At 56.2% G+C, this 14,447-nt stretch overlaps 1 protein-coding gene across 1 annotated transcript in view; it reads left to right on the top strand.

Annotated features, from left to right (window-relative positions):
• Nucleotides 1-14,447, top strand: part of ACACB (acetyl-CoA carboxylase beta) — a 44,412-nt gene that overhangs the window by 2,629 nt on the left and 27,336 nt on the right. The window contains exons 5-40 of the mRNA XM_014940034.1: nt 29-110; nt 585-683; nt 982-1,091; nt 1,275-1,385; nt 1,564-1,773; nt 2,032-2,202; nt 2,432-2,593; nt 2,920-3,083; nt 3,493-3,643; nt 3,723-3,826; nt 4,455-4,536; nt 5,084-5,229; nt 5,307-5,457; nt 5,609-5,743; nt 5,981-6,127; nt 6,245-6,433; nt 6,787-6,887; nt 6,977-7,065; nt 7,146-7,270; nt 7,635-7,748; nt 7,832-7,945; nt 8,393-8,482; nt 8,588-8,706; nt 8,951-9,088; nt 9,557-9,656; nt 9,747-9,854; nt 10,028-10,084; nt 10,492-10,533; nt 10,613-10,828; nt 10,929-11,084; nt 11,685-11,888; nt 12,378-12,533; nt 12,894-13,016; nt 13,237-13,506; nt 13,851-13,948; nt 14,115-14,235. Of these exons, the coding sequence (XP_014795520.1) occupies nt 29-110; nt 585-683; nt 982-1,091; nt 1,275-1,385; nt 1,564-1,773; nt 2,032-2,202; nt 2,432-2,593; nt 2,920-3,083; nt 3,493-3,643; nt 3,723-3,826; nt 4,455-4,536; nt 5,084-5,229; nt 5,307-5,457; nt 5,609-5,743; nt 5,981-6,127; nt 6,245-6,433; nt 6,787-6,887; nt 6,977-7,065; nt 7,146-7,270; nt 7,635-7,748; nt 7,832-7,945; nt 8,393-8,482; nt 8,588-8,706; nt 8,951-9,088; nt 9,557-9,656; nt 9,747-9,854; nt 10,028-10,084; nt 10,492-10,533; nt 10,613-10,828; nt 10,929-11,084; nt 11,685-11,888; nt 12,378-12,533; nt 12,894-13,016; nt 13,237-13,506; nt 13,851-13,948; nt 14,115-14,235 (4,755 nt within the window). The remainder of the gene's footprint in view (nt 1-28; nt 111-584; nt 684-981; nt 1,092-1,274; nt 1,386-1,563; nt 1,774-2,031; nt 2,203-2,431; nt 2,594-2,919; nt 3,084-3,492; nt 3,644-3,722; nt 3,827-4,454; nt 4,537-5,083; nt 5,230-5,306; nt 5,458-5,608; nt 5,744-5,980; nt 6,128-6,244; nt 6,434-6,786; nt 6,888-6,976; nt 7,066-7,145; nt 7,271-7,634; nt 7,749-7,831; nt 7,946-8,392; nt 8,483-8,587; nt 8,707-8,950; nt 9,089-9,556; nt 9,657-9,746; nt 9,855-10,027; nt 10,085-10,491; nt 10,534-10,612; nt 10,829-10,928; nt 11,085-11,684; nt 11,889-12,377; nt 12,534-12,893; nt 13,017-13,236; nt 13,507-13,850; nt 13,949-14,114; nt 14,236-14,447) is intronic.

The following is a 14,447-nucleotide window of genomic DNA, read 5'->3' as shown; positions in this document are numbered from 1 at the left end:
GCTCGCACTGGTCCTTCTCTTGTGCCAGGCGGTGTGGGCTGGCTGGGGACATGCCTCAGAAAACCCCAAGCTGCCAGAGCTGCTGCAGAAAAACGGGATAGCTTTCCTAGGTAAGGTCTCGCCGCCTTCCCTGTGCCAGAGGGAGCAAAAAGCATTGGGCTGGTGTGTGCAAGTGTGTACACTCTGCAGTGACACTGCGCTGGGAAGTGCCCATTCTATGCATCTGCCATGTCCACCCTGTGGTGTGGCAGTCCCCAGGCCAGTTTCCTGGAACTGTCCCAGGAATCCTGTTGTTTTCTGGGTTTTCCCTATAATGTTCTGCTGATGCAGCATTCATGGAGGAACGTTGGGTGGGAGCAGACCTCCCCCAGACAGAGAACAACCTGGGCCTTCCCTTGGAGAAGTGTTGAGGTCCATCCTGAACTGGGCAGTGGGTTTGGGGGGGGGTTTCCCACACCCCCACTCTTTGTAGAAGGACTAGTGGTGTTGTCTCAGTGGGCAGCAGCTTTCTGCAGCGCCCGTGTGTTGGGGACAGGCTGGCTGGCCCAGCTGGCCCAGCTCACCCCTTCCCTCCCTGTTCGAAGGTCCCCCCAGCGATGCCATGTGGGCACTGGGAGACAAAGTTGCCTCCACCATCGTGGCTCAGACAGTCCAGATCCCCACGCTGCCATGGAGTGGGAGCGGTAAGTGCCTCCTCCCCAGCCCCACACACCCTCCCTGCTCCCCCATTTCTCTCCTTGCTGCCTCCCCTTCTTCTCCAAAACAAACACTGTGGACGGGGTCTGTGGCCTCGCTGGCCCTGGGGTGACTGCAGATATTGGGGACCCCACTGCAGTCAAGTGGCTGCTGGTTTGGGCAGAGGAGATTTTGGAAGTGGGGTGCGTGGACACAGGGGAAATAGCATGTGCTACCGTGGGGACCCTGGCTCTCCTGGGCACTGACAGCATGCCACCCTGGTGATGACCATAGCTGTGCCTGCAGGTCTGGTGGCCCAGTGGTCTGAGGAGGACCAGAAGCATCAGCAGACAATCAGCATCCCCCTGGAGACGTATGCGCAGGGCTGTGTGAAGGACACGGAGGAAGGCTTGGAGGTAAAGCTGAGCCCACGGGCAGCTTGTTGTCTCTTGTCCAACATTCTTTCTCTTTGGAGCCTTCTTTTGGGCTCCCAGCACATGTGACACTCGGGGATGCATGAGGCTGGGCAGGGTGGGTTGTTGCAGTGATGGACTGGGATTCAAACCACTTAGGTCACCTCAGTCTTTTTCCCCCCTCAGGTGGCCAAGAAGATTGGCTACCCACTGATGATCAAGGCAGCAGAAGGCGGTGGGGGAAAAGGCATCCGAAAAGTGGAGGCAGCAGAGGAATTTGGCACCTGCTTCCGGCAGGTGAGAGGTTCTCAGAACCACCATCCCTATCCCCATCCCATCCTGGGACACACAGCAGGGTCCTGCTCCCACCTCGCATGTCTCATGCTTCCCACCTGGGCTCACCACAGGTCCCGCCTCCATCCTGGGATGAATTCTGGGGGACAGTGCTAGACCACAACCTTCTCTCCCACTGCAGGTGCAGGCGGAGGCACCTGGGTCCCCCATCTTCCTGATGAAGCTGGCACAGCACGCACGGCACCTGGAGGTGCAGGTGTTGGCTGATGAGTATGGCAATGCCATCTCCCTCTTTGGTCGTGACTGTTCCATCCAGCGCCGGCACCAGAAGATCATTGAGGAGGCACCCACCACCATTGCAGCACCTTCCGTCATCGAGGTGATGGAGAAGGTGGGTGGCCCTGGTCTTAGGGCGGCACAAGGTTTTAGTGAGAAACTGGTCTGATTCTTGCTGGGTTTATTGTGTTTTTTGGCATCTGAGGCTCCTAAGGAAGGGAGGGACCCCCCGAGCCAAGCAGGGAGCCCCAGACCGGTTTGTCTCCTTGGGTCCATGCAAGGACACTGCTGCCACTTTCCTTGGGACACCCCAACTCTGCTGCAGTGAACAGAGGGTCATTACTCCCCGTGGTGGTTGTGCCCTCTCCTGCAGTGTGCGGTCCGCCTGGCCCAGATGGTGGGCTACGTGAGCACGGGCACCGTCGAGTACCTCTACAGCGAGGACGGGAGCTTCCACTTCCTCGAGCTGAACCCACGCCTGCAGGTGGAGCACCCTTGCACGGAGATGATCGCAGATGTGAACCTCCCTGCTGCCCAGCTGCAGGTACCTGAGCGCAAGGTGTTAGATGAAGAAATTTTGTAATTTAGGGAGAAGCGCTAGGCTAGAGACTGGCCTAGGGAAGCTCTCCCATATACCAGCGTGGAGGTTCATGCAGAACCATGTAGCAACCCTCCTTCACCTTTGGCTCCCATCTATCCGTGTCTCCCAGTTGCAATTTTGATGCTAAAGTCTTCTTCTGGCAGCTTAAGTCCTCCTCATTTCTCTCGTGCAGATTGCAATGGGCATCCCCTTGCACAGGATAAAAGACATCCGGGTGCTGTACGGAGAGAGCCCCTGGGGCGATACACCCATCTGCTTCCACAGCCCCACCAACCCCCCCGTGCCCAGGGGCCACGTCATCGCCGCCCGGATCACCAGCGAGAACCCCGAGGAGGTGAGCCAAGGGGAGACAGGCTCTCATGCACCAGCCCCACATGTGGGGACAGGGGGACTCCCCCTGCCACTCATGGGGTTGAACTGGGCACAGTCCTCCCCAGATGGACAATCTTCATGGGTGTTGAACCTGTGGGATGGGTGAGATCCATGTGCAGACAGATAAATGGCACAGGGATTCTCCTTCTGTTTATGCTGCAGGAGTCTCAAACCTGGTTGCAGACAGATAAATGGCACAGGGATTCTCCTCCTGTTTACGCTGCAGGAGTCTCGAACCTGGTTTCTCCATGTCCATGTCTCCATGTCTTCTGCTCTGTCTTCACTCAGGGTTTCAAGCCCAGCTCGGGGACGGTGCAGGAGTTGAACTTCCGCAGCAGCAAGAACGTCTGGGGGTACTTCAGCGTGGCGGCGGCCGGGGGGCTGCACGAGTTTGCTGATTCCCAGTTTGGGCACTGCTTCTCGTGGGGAGAGAACCGGGAGGAGGCTATCTCGTGAGTGTGGTGGGACGGGGTGGACAACGGGTGTCCTTGGGAAGACTTGCAATCAGTGCACGAGCCAGGAAAAGTGACTTTTATTTGAGAGGACCAGAATGGTGCTGCTGTGCTGAGTGGCTTGTTTGTGCTGCAGAAGCACAGAGTGCCAAGGTTTGTGGACTGCAGTGGTGCTACAGCCCCAGTTCATCAACCTGATCCTTAAAGACACAATGCAGTGATCTGCTAAGCAATGTTCAGTAATTAAGCAACGTGTAACAGTGCTGATTGTGGGGCTGTTTCATCCAGGCATGAGGGCACCCAGGGCTCAGGAGCTCATCAGTGTGGTCCCTGTGGTTCCCCGGTTTCCTCTGCTGAAAGGCGAGCACTGCCTCATTGGTCATTAATGGAGGGTTTTGCTCTCTGAAAGGAACATGGTGGTTGCCCTGAAAGAGCTGTCTATCCGCGGGGATTTCCGGACCACAGTGGAGTATCTGATCAAGTTGCTGGAGACAGAGAGCTTCCAGAACAACGAGATCGACACTGGCTGGCTGGACCATCTGATCGCCGAGAAAGTGCAGGTGGGGGAAACCGCCTCCCCAGGCTCACTGTTCCCCTTCTTGTGTAAGACCCAAACCCTGTTGTTTTTGCCCCTCACAGGCAGAGAAGCCAGACACGATGCTGGGTGTTGTCTGTGGTGCCCTGAATGTCGCGGATGCTGCCTTCAGGACGTGCATGACTGACTTCCTGCACTCTCTGGAGAGGTGCGGAGCAGAGGCTCCCTGATGGGGGTTCTGCCATGGGCACAGGGGGCACAGGGAGTGGATGTCCTAAAGAGTGGCTCTCAGCAGCCCATGTGGCTCCTGCAAGCACGAAGACCCGAGTGTTGCTCTCCCTGGGCCATCTTCCTTCTCACTTTTGCTGCAAAAGTTTTGCAAATCTGTGGCACTGCAACAGCCTGGGAAACAGGAGTGTCTGCTGTGCCTCACAGCTCCAGCTTCTTGGCTATTGCTTTATCAGGAGAGGGGAAAACATTTCACAGGGTTGGGAAAACAGCTTTCAAGGGAAAGTGACTTGGCTGAATGCAGCTTGCTTTTGTTTTTGTACTTGAACGTCAAGGTTATTCCTCCGGCCTTGGAGGGAGGGTGCCTGGGGCTCTCCCCTGCACCCTTATCTGAGCGTGTTTTGCCAGGGTCTGGCCTGCCTCCCGTTGCATTTTTACAAGGTGCTCACGTGGGTCATTTCAAAGCAGATGCTTTTTCCCTTGGGTCACCTTCTCGGAGCCCGCACGGCCCGACGCCAGCAGCTCTGCTGACATCTCACACACTTGGCTCCCTGCCGGCGCGCAAGGCAAGAGCCTCTCGTGGTGTCTCACCACCCGTTGTGTTTCAGGGGGCAGGTGCTGCCAGCAGCCTCCTTGCTAAACATCGTCGACGTGGAGCTCATCTATGAGGGCGTGAAGTATGTTCTCCAGGTGAGGGCTGGGCTGTGCTCCTCCTGAACTGGCCAGCAGCTCTTTGCACGGGGACAGGGATGTGTGCTCCTGTCCTGAAGGATGAAGGTGCAATAAATACGAGGTTGCCCTTTAAAAATGTGCAGTGTAAAAATGAGGTTAACAACCTCATTTTAATAAGGTTATATTAATAACCTCATTTTAACTAGACAGACATTTTCATACATCCTGTTGCCCTGAGTTTAATAAAGAACCCCCACCCTTTTCTTGCTTTTCAACCAAATTGGTTGAACTTCATGCAAAAAAATCCCTACTCACAATGAAAGCAGCAGGTGAGCCATGAGTTAAATCAGCTCCAGGCTGAGAGTTGAACTTTTTGGTGCATGGTGAGGTTGCTGCCTCCTGCCCTCCCTCCACACAGCCCCATCCGGTGGCAGCACACTGTTCCTGCACTGGCCCTTGCTCTGAGCTTGGGGACATGTTCCTCACTCCCCACCAGTCCCCAGAAAGGCCACTGAACGTGTTTTGGGGGGTTGCACTAAAGGGTGTCCCCGGCTGCTGCCCGCAGGTTGCCCGCCAGTCCCTGACGACGTATGTCATCATCATGAACCGCACTCACATTGAGATCGACGTGCACCGGCTGAACGATGGTGGGCTGCTGCTCTCCTACAACGGCAACAGCTACACCACCTACATGAAGGAGGAGATTGACAGGTACCTCCCCATGGGGTCCCAATAGCCTCTCCCCGCTGACCAGCAGTTGGTTGGTAAGACCTTTCCCTCTCCTTAAGATACCGGATCACCATCGGCAACAAAACGTGTGACTTTGAGAAGGAGAAGGACCCGACGGTGCTGCGCTCACCCTCCGCGGGGAAGCTGCTGCAGTACACAGTGGAAGATGGTGGCCACGTGGCCGAGGGAAATGTTTTTGCAGAGATTGAGGTGAGTTTTGCTGAAGAGATTGGAGGAGCCACTCTCTTGCATCTCCTGCAACTCCAGCACATGGCAAAGATCAAACCCACTAAAGCTGCCATGGTGCCCAAGACATGTGGGTGCTGCTCATTCGGTGACCGTTTCACCCATTCTCCCCCAGGTGATGAAGATCATCATGACACTGGTGGTGGAGGAGTCAGGGCGGGTGCACTACGTCAAGCGGCCGGGCGCGCTGCTGGAGGCGGGCTGCGTCATAGCCCGGCTGGAGTTGGATGATCCCACCAAAGTGAAGCCCGTGAGTCTACCAGGGGCTGGCCACGCTGCTGTCCCTTCCCATCTGCTCCCAAATGGTGTCCCATGGGGCACTGAGGATGCTGAATGTTAGGTTCTTCCTCTGTGTCTAACCAACAGCAGATGTTGGAGAGGGTTGTGATGGTTTCTCTGGGGCTTTTGAGGCAGCTGTAGCTCTTGGAGGCCCCTGTCCCACATCAGTGAGAACCTGGGCCAGCCCATCTCTTTCTGCTCTCTCCAGGCACAGCCATTCACAGGGGGATTCCCAGCCCAGCAGACCCTCCCCATGACTGGTGAGAAGCAGCACCAGGTTCTCCGCAATGTGCTGGACAATCTCACCAACGTCATGAACGGGTACTGCCTACCCGAGCCCTACTTCAGCACCAAGGTGGGTGCTGGTGGCAAAGGCAGTCCAGGTGTCCTCCCCCATTGCCTTGTGTTTGCCATGATGGCAAGACAGGCAGCACTGGTGGGTGCAGGTGGTACCAGCTTCACCTCCCCACAGGTGAAGGAGTGGGTGGCGCAGTTGATGAAGACCTTGCGGGACCCTTCCCTGCCCCTCCTGGAGCTGCAGGAGATCATGACAAGCATTTCAGGAAGAATCCCCCCATCTGTGGAGAAGTCAATCCGGAAGGTGATGGCACAGTATGCCAGCAACATCACCTCCGTGCTCTGCCGCTTCCCCAGCCAGCAGGTGAGTGGTGCGGGGGCTGCACTCCCCAGCTTCACCTCCTTTTCAGCTAGAGCTGCTTAGGAGCTTCTGCCTGAATTTGTCCTTCCAAGAGATAATATAAAACAATTAAATCAGTGAGGGAAATATTTGTGGGTTTGTGTTTGTGCTTTTATATTTGTGTTTCTATATTTGTATTTTTCTATGTATGTTTCTACCTTTATTTGTCACTTTGTATTTTTCACTTGAGGGGAAAAAATAACCCAAACAGAAGGCTCTGTGTGCAGCACCACTGTCTCTGGGCAAGCTGGGGAGCTGGCAGCCCCACGGCCATGGTGGCTCCGAGCTGCACTGGACCCTGTGTCCTCTCCCTGCAGATCGCCAACGTGCTGGACACCCACGCAGCCACGCTGCAGAGGAAGGCTGAGCGGGAGGTCTTCTTCATGAACACGCAGAGTGTGGTGCAGCTGGTGCAGAGGTGAGCCCCACATTGTCTGAGACACAGCCTGATCATCTCCCCCCCATCTGCCACCTCCTTTGCAGTGTGCTGGCCTCTCTGCTCCCCAGGTACCGCAGCGGCATCCGGGGCTACATGAAGGCAGTGGTGCTGGACCTGCTGAGACGCTACCTACAAGTAGAGACACAGTTCCAGCATGGTGAGGTCTTGGGGGCTCTCTAGGGAGGTCTGTGGGGCTCTCTGGAGGGTCTGCAGGGTTCACCATGCTCTGCCCCACAGCTCACTACGACAAGTGTGTCATCAGCCTGCGGGAGCAGTGCAAACCTGACATGACCCCCGTGCTGGAGAGCATCTTCTCTCACGCCCAGGTGGCAAAGAAGAACCTGCTGGTGACCATGTTAATCGTGAGTACAGCCCGTGCCCTGAGGCATCAGAAATAAAGGCTGGTGGCAGGGAAAAGCCCATAAACCAAGACAAGTTCGGTGTCGCTGAGGGATGGGACGTGGCTGTGGGTGACTGTCACAGCCCTGTGCTTTCCCCTTGAAAGCGAGTGGACACCTCAGAAACCACTTTTCTGCTCCTCTGTTTAATGCATCCCCAGGATTTGGGTTTTGCATTCAAGTGCCTCATTAGGGGGACTTTATCTCCCCTCTGCAGCGTTGCATTTGGTTCAAAACGCAGCATTTTTCCTATTTTAGTGCCCTGTGTCTCTTCCCAGTTGCCCATGTGGGGCCAGGGCCACAAGGTGAAGCCAATCCTGTGTTGCAGGACCAGCTTTGTGGCCGTGACCCCACGCTGACAGATGAGCTGACGGCCATCCTCAACGAGCTGACGCAGCTCAGCAAGACCGAGCACTCCAAAGTGGCACTGAGAGCCCGGCAGGTCAGCAAAGCACCGTGCTGTGCCTTCCCCATCCCTGTCCCTATCCCTGTCCCCCATGGTCCCAGCTGTCTCTCCCCTTGCAGGTGCTCATAGCTTCTCACCTGCCCTCCTACGAGCTGCGGCACAACCAGGTGGAGTCCATCTTCCTCTCTGCTATCGACATGTACGGACACGAGTACTGCCCTGAAAACCTGAAGGTTGGGAATTGCATATTTTTCCACAGAGGGAACTTGGGTAGCTTTGGTGAGGAGGTCTGGTTGCAAGTGGCTTACTCTTAAAAATAGCCAAAAAAAGCAGTCAAAGCCTTGCTGCAGTATCAGTGCCTGTGTGGAGCAGACTGGGGGGGGTATACCCCATTGCTGCCAATCCCTGTCCCTGCTCCTCACCCCATTTGGAAGAGGACTGACATGTAGATCTGTGTCTGGGTCTGGTGGTGTCCTCATGGAGGGCTGGGTGTCCCATGGCACCCCAGTGGCCAGTCCTACACAACCCCACATTGAGGGACTCCTCTGGAACGTGCCTCCCCTATCCTGTGATGGGGGGGTATTGAGGGACTCCTCTGGAACGTGCCTCCCCCATCCTGTGATGGAGTGGGGGGGAGGTCCCACTTCATCCTGCCCTGAATTTTGCTTTCCTCCCCCTAGAAACTGATCCTCTCAGAAACCACCATCTTTGACGTGCTTCCCATCTTCTTCTACCACACCAACCAGGTGGTGCGCATGGCAGCGCTCGAGGTGAGGGCTGGGGGGGCCACGGGGGCATGTGAGCTCTGAGGGGTGGCATGGATGTTTGTGGTGGCAGCAGGACAACGGTGGTACCTCCTGCTGTCCCCCTCCCAGGTGTACGTGCGGCGCGGGTACATTGCCTACGAGCTGAACAGCCTGCAGCACCGGCAGCTCTCAGATGGTACCTGCCTGGTGGAGTTCCAGTTCATGCTGCCCTCCTCCCACCCAAACAGGTATGGGGGCCTCTCCTGCTCCCTGGGCATGGTCCTCTTTGCAAAGCTGTTGGGTTTGTATTGTCTTCTCCCCACAAAACATGAGGACCCTCAAAGGGAGCTGCCTGCCATGCTCTCCCTTTGCCAGTGGGCCAGGGCAGACCCTCTCCAAGTCAGGGTCCAATGTGGGACCTGCGTGGTCCCTGTTGGACCCGGGAGTGGTGCTTCCACCCATGGCTGATGGCTGCCTTGCTACCCCCTGCAGGATGTCCGTCCCCATCAGCATCTCCAATCCCGACCTGGCCCGGCACAGCACTGAGCTCTTCATGGACAGTGGCTTCTCTCCCCTGAGCCAGCGGATGGGAGCTATGGTGGCCTTTGACAAATTCGAGGACTTCACGAGGTGGGGGTGCAGGGACATGCCTGGTCGGTCATGTATGTGCCTTTTGGGTGCTGCTACAATCGTTAGAGAGCAAAAATGGGTGGAAGAGCCAAAGCTGGTGGCAGCTGGGCAGTGCTCACAGCAGCTCCTGTTCTTCCAGCAGACAGAGGTCAGGGCCAAGTGGTATTTTCAGTACAACAGTTACCTGGGGGGGACATGACATGTCATTTGGGGACATGTGGAACCTGGGGGGACCTTGTCTGGTGTGATTTAAGCATCTTTGTACGTTATCACTGTAGTGCTCAGAGCTGGGTTTTATGAGCTGTGTTTTTGCCGTGGTCTGGTGGAGCCCTGCCAAACTGGTGTGTGTCCCCATGCTGCTGTGCTGGTACCCATGTCACTGCCACAGCAGGTTCCTCACGCTGTCCCCTTGGGCATGGGGTAGGCACCATGTGCTGACTTGTCACCCCATCCTCACTGTTTGAGCAGGAACTTCGATGAAGTGATCTCGTGCTTTGCCGACCCACCTTCAGAGAGCACACTCTTCAGTGAGGCACGAGCCACCGTCTATGAGGAGGAGGATGCCAAGGTGGGCACAGTGCCATTGCTGTCCCCCTGGCTGGTGCTGGGATGGCAGTGGTGCTGCTGGTCAGGTTTGACTGGGTGGTTTTGTTGCCAGAATGTCCGTGAGGAGCCAATTCACATCCTCAACATCGCGCTCCGCTGGGCCGAACACATGGAGGATGAGAAGCTGGTGCCCATCTTCAGAGCCTTTGCCCAGTCCAAGGTCTGTTGCTGGGGCTGCACCCCCTTTTTGCACCATATCCCAAAGTGCTGCCTCATCCCAATGCAGCGCTTGCCAAAACCCTGCACCCTGTGTCAGCCAGTTGGGTTTTGTTTGCTCCCTCAGTGGAGATGTTTAAGCTCTTGTGACTGGTGGATCCTTGTGTTCCCATGTAGAAAAACATCCTCGTCGACTGTGGGCTCCGAAGAATCACATTTCTCATTGCCCAGCAGGTGAGTGCAGACTGAGCTGCCAATGGGCAGAGTGACTTTAGACACATTGTGCTTCCACCTCCCCAAAGCCTCTAGAAACGTCTATAAGTACCTCACAGACATAGCTTTGGGTGATGGATCTACTGTGCATCAGGAGCTGGGCATTAATTAATGAGGGATTCAATGAGTGATTAATTGCCTGCCTTATCCTTTACACTGCTAATGTCTCCAGTAATGTGTGGTTCCTGTGTGGCCACTCCGTGGCTTTAAGTTGTCTTTAAAAGGCATTGATTACTCCCAGCTCTTTTCCCTTTGCGGGAGGAGGAAGCCTGCAAGGTTTTTTCTTTTTAATGAATTCACTGAAAATTGGAAAAATCCTCTGTGCGCCAGGATTATTCACACTGAGCTTTCTCTCCCGTTTGCTCTAGAGAGAATTCCCAAAGTTTTTCACGTTCAGAGCGAGGGACGAGGTAAGAGTTGAGGTAAAAGCAGGGTCTGGCTCACGCCGAGCTGGCCGGTCGCTGTCTCACCCCCTCCACACCTCCCCAGTTTGCAGAGGACCGCATCTACCGGCACCTGGAGCCGGCGCTGGCGTTCCAGCTGGAGCTGAGCCGCATGCGCAACTTCGACCTGACGGCCATCCCCTGTGCCAACCACAAGATGCACCTCTACCTGGGGGCTGCCAAAGTGCAGGCGGGCACCGAGGCCACTGATTACCGCTTCTTCATCCGCGCCATCGTTCGCCACTCGGACCTCATCACCAAGGCAAGGCGGCGTTGGGTCCCCCGGGTGTGCGGGCAGAGGTGGGTGCATTTTGGGTGCAGGACTTGCTCTGACATCCCCTGACCCACCCGCTGCACTGCAGGAGGCTTCCTTTGAGTACCTGCAGAACGAGGGTGAGCGGCTGCTCCTGGAGGCAATGGATGAGCTGGAGGTGGCCTTCAACAACACCACCGTCCGCACTGACTGCAACCACATCTTCCTCAACTTTGTCCCGACGGTTGTCATGGACCCCTCCAAGGTGTGTCTCTCAGTGTCCTGCTTCCCATCAGTGCAGTGCTGATCTGGGGATGGAGGCTGTGTCCTCCTCCGTGCTTGGTACTGCCATGTGGATGGGCTGGAACTGCCCACGCCAGCTGGCAGACCCAGTCCTGTCCAGTGCCCACCTGATCGTGGGTGGGGAATGGATTCAGCAGCCCCAGAGGCTCCTGAAGCTTAATTTCTGTGTCAGACCTCCAGTGTGGGCTGTTTGCTGGGGAGGTGCTGAGATTTCATGCTTTGCAATGAATTGGGACTTTTTGCACAGACTGGGACAAGTGGGCATTTTGCTGGAGGATGTGGGGGTGAGTGGCAGGTTCTTCCTCTGGGCACTGCGTGACCTGAGGGAGGGACACTATGTCTGTTGAGGGGGGTGTGGGACACCCTCTTTCCTTCTCTCCAGCGGAGAGTCTGGATGGCAGCACCAGCTCCTAAGGATGGATGGATGGAGAGAGGGAAGGGGCTTGACCAAAGCAAATCTGAAATAACTGTTTGAGGTGGAGATGCAATGGGGTCTTGGCATCATGCGCTTGAGGATGTGTCCCCAGGGCCACAGACCCATCCTGTGCTGTCCCCCACCCAGATCGAGGAGTCGGTGCGGTCCATGGTCATGCGCTACGGCAGTCGCCTCTGGAAGCTGCGGGTCCTGCAGGCTGAGGTGAAGATCAACATTCGCCTGACGCCCACTGCCACCGCCATCCCCATCCGCCTCTTCCTCACCAACGAGTCCGGCTACTACCTGGACATCAGCCTCTACAAGGAAGTGAGGGACCCCGGCACCGGCAGCGTGAGTAACGGCAGGCCGTGGCTGCAAACGGGAACCCAACCATGACTGCTTCAGCTGCTGTCAGCTCCAGCAAAGCTTTGGGGTGGTTTCTGCAAAAATCCACGTGCACCTGCAATTCTGGTCTGTCCCAGAGCCCCCAGGACTGACCCAATTTCACTCCCCTCTGCACTGCATTTGTTTGAGCACCTTGGGGTGACACTTTGCTCCAAAATTGTGCTGAGCCCCAGGGGTGTGGCTGGTGGGTGGTCGGGCATTTTTTGGACTGGGAGGGGAAGGTCAGTGTTAGGGTGTTACTGGTACTTACAGCACAGCAGTGTTGCACTCTCAGCAAAGAGTGGAAAATCATGGGGTTTGGTTCAATAGAGCCATGGGCATGAGCATCTTGGCCAGGCAAAGCTCAGCTGTGCTCCAGCCCTGTGGGGCTGTTGCACTTAGTGTTGTGCAGAAGACCCTGAGGGAAGGCAGCCAAGGCTCTGTCCTTCTCTCCAGATCATGTTCCAGTCCTATGGGGACAAGCAAGGACAGCAGCACGGGATGCTCATCAACACCCCCTACGTCACCAAAGACCTGCTTCAGGCCAAGCGGTTCCAGGCACAGACCTTGGGCACCACCTATGTGTATGACTTCCCCGAGATGATCAGGCAGGTGAGTCAAGCTGAGTAGAAAAAGGCTCCAAATTTGCTTTTCTTCCCCACCCTCCTCAGTATGCCCATCTGGGGAAAAAACTCCTCTCCCCTGAGCTGGCAAATGAGAAAAAGAGCCCAAGCCCCAATGTTTTTCATTACATTAAGCATTTCAAAATGGATTCTTAGCTCTTGCATGTTGCTGTGGAGGATGTGAGCCAGAAAGCCCTGTGCAGGGAGGTCTGCAGCAGGGTGGGAGGCTCTAATACAAAGTTTTACTCCCCCCAGCCTGCTGCAGGATTGTGGATCTGTGCTTGGAGATAGCCTTGGAGCTGCCACAACCCTGTGCTTTCAGCTCATTCTGTGCACGGTGTCTCTGCAGGCTCTCTTCAAGCTATGGGGCTCCTCGGAGCAGTACCCTAAGGACGTCCTGACATACACTGAGCTGGTGCTGGACTCACAGGGACAGCTGGTGCAGATGAACAGGGTCCCTGGAGGGAACGAGGTAGGGAGGGATGACTTGGGAATGGGGTGAGAGAGCGGGGTGGGGGCAAGCTGTGCTGTGGCAAGTGGGAATGGCTGGTGGCTTCCCCAGTCTGGCTGTATTTAAAGCCCAAGGGATGCTCCTCAAGCAAGTGTTTTGTCTGACAGCTAATACAGTCTCCAGCTCTGACCCCATTTTTCTGGAAGAGCCCGCCCTGTGACCTTGTGCTGTTTTGGGGCAGGTGGGGATGGTTGCTTTCAAAATGAAGCTGAAGACCCCCGAGTATCCCAAAGGCCGGGAAATTGTGCTCATCTGCAACGACATCACACACAAGATTGGCTCCTTTGGGCCAGAGGAGGACCTGGTCTTCCTGCGGGCCTCGGAGCTGGCACGGGCTGAAGGCATCCCCCGCATCTACATCGCTGCCAACAGCGGCGCCCGCATCGGCTTTGCGGATGAGATAAAGCACATGTTCCAGGTGGCCTGGATAGACCCTGAGGACCCCTACAAGGTGTGTGGGCACCTCCCCTCCTGCCATCGCAGAAAACAACAGAGGATTTATTTGGGGAAGGAAGGACCAGAGCTAAACTGGGAGAGAAAACCGTGGTGGGGTCAATGCAGGGAGGTGAGACCCCACCAGCACCCAGTGCCACGGGGATGATTCCCTCCTCTTCCCCCAGCAGGGAGGAGACAAAGGTGTCAGTGCTGGCATGGCTGCTCTGTCCAGCCCTGGTCCCTGAGCTGCTGTTGATGTTGGGTTTGGAGAGGGGCCATGTCCCACATGAGCATGTGCACAGGGGGCTCTACAACTCATCCTCCTCCTCTTCAACTCGGTCTCCTCCTCTTTATTTCCAGGGGTTCAAGTACCTGTACCTGACTCCCCAGGACTACACAAGGATCAGTGCCATGAACTCGGTGCACTGTGAGCACGTGGAGGAAGGGGGCGAGTCCAGGTGAGCCCCACTGTTTCATGGGGCTCCAAGCTGCCCCGAGCCTTGCCCCGCGTTCCCATTGGGATGCAGCTCCCACATCCTGGCTCAGCATCCTGCCAGACACATTGCATAGCTGGCTGCTTCTCCCTGTCCTGCCCACTCCACCATGGCTCTGTCTTTCCTGCAGGTACGTCCTCCTGGACATCATCGGGAAGGACAATGGATTTGGGGTGGAAAACCTGAGAGCTGCTGGTACCATCGCTGGGGAGTCCTCTCGAGCTTATGATGAAATAGTGACCATCAGCATGGTACAGCGCTGGGCCCTTCCCCTCCTCTGCTCCTCCCCTCTCTCCTGTTTGCTTTTAAGGTCACAAGATGCAACAAGGGACCTGGTGTAACTCCTGCGGAGCCAGGGAACACCATTCTTGTAGTGTTTGCAGACTGTGCTGGAGACCTGTCTCCCCAGTAACCCTGTGTGTCCTTGTGTGTGCATCCAGGTGACCTGTCGTGCCATCGGGAT

Source organism: Calidris pugnax, unplaced genomic scaffold (genome assembly GCF_001431845.1).
Source record: "Calidris pugnax isolate Ruff unplaced genomic scaffold, ASM143184v1 scaffold106, whole genome shotgun sequence".
Lineage (NCBI taxonomy): Eukaryota > Metazoa > Chordata > Aves > Charadriiformes > Scolopacidae > Calidris > Calidris pugnax.
The sequence above is the reverse complement of the archived record's forward strand: the minus strand, read 5'-3'. Positions and strand labels throughout refer to the sequence as shown.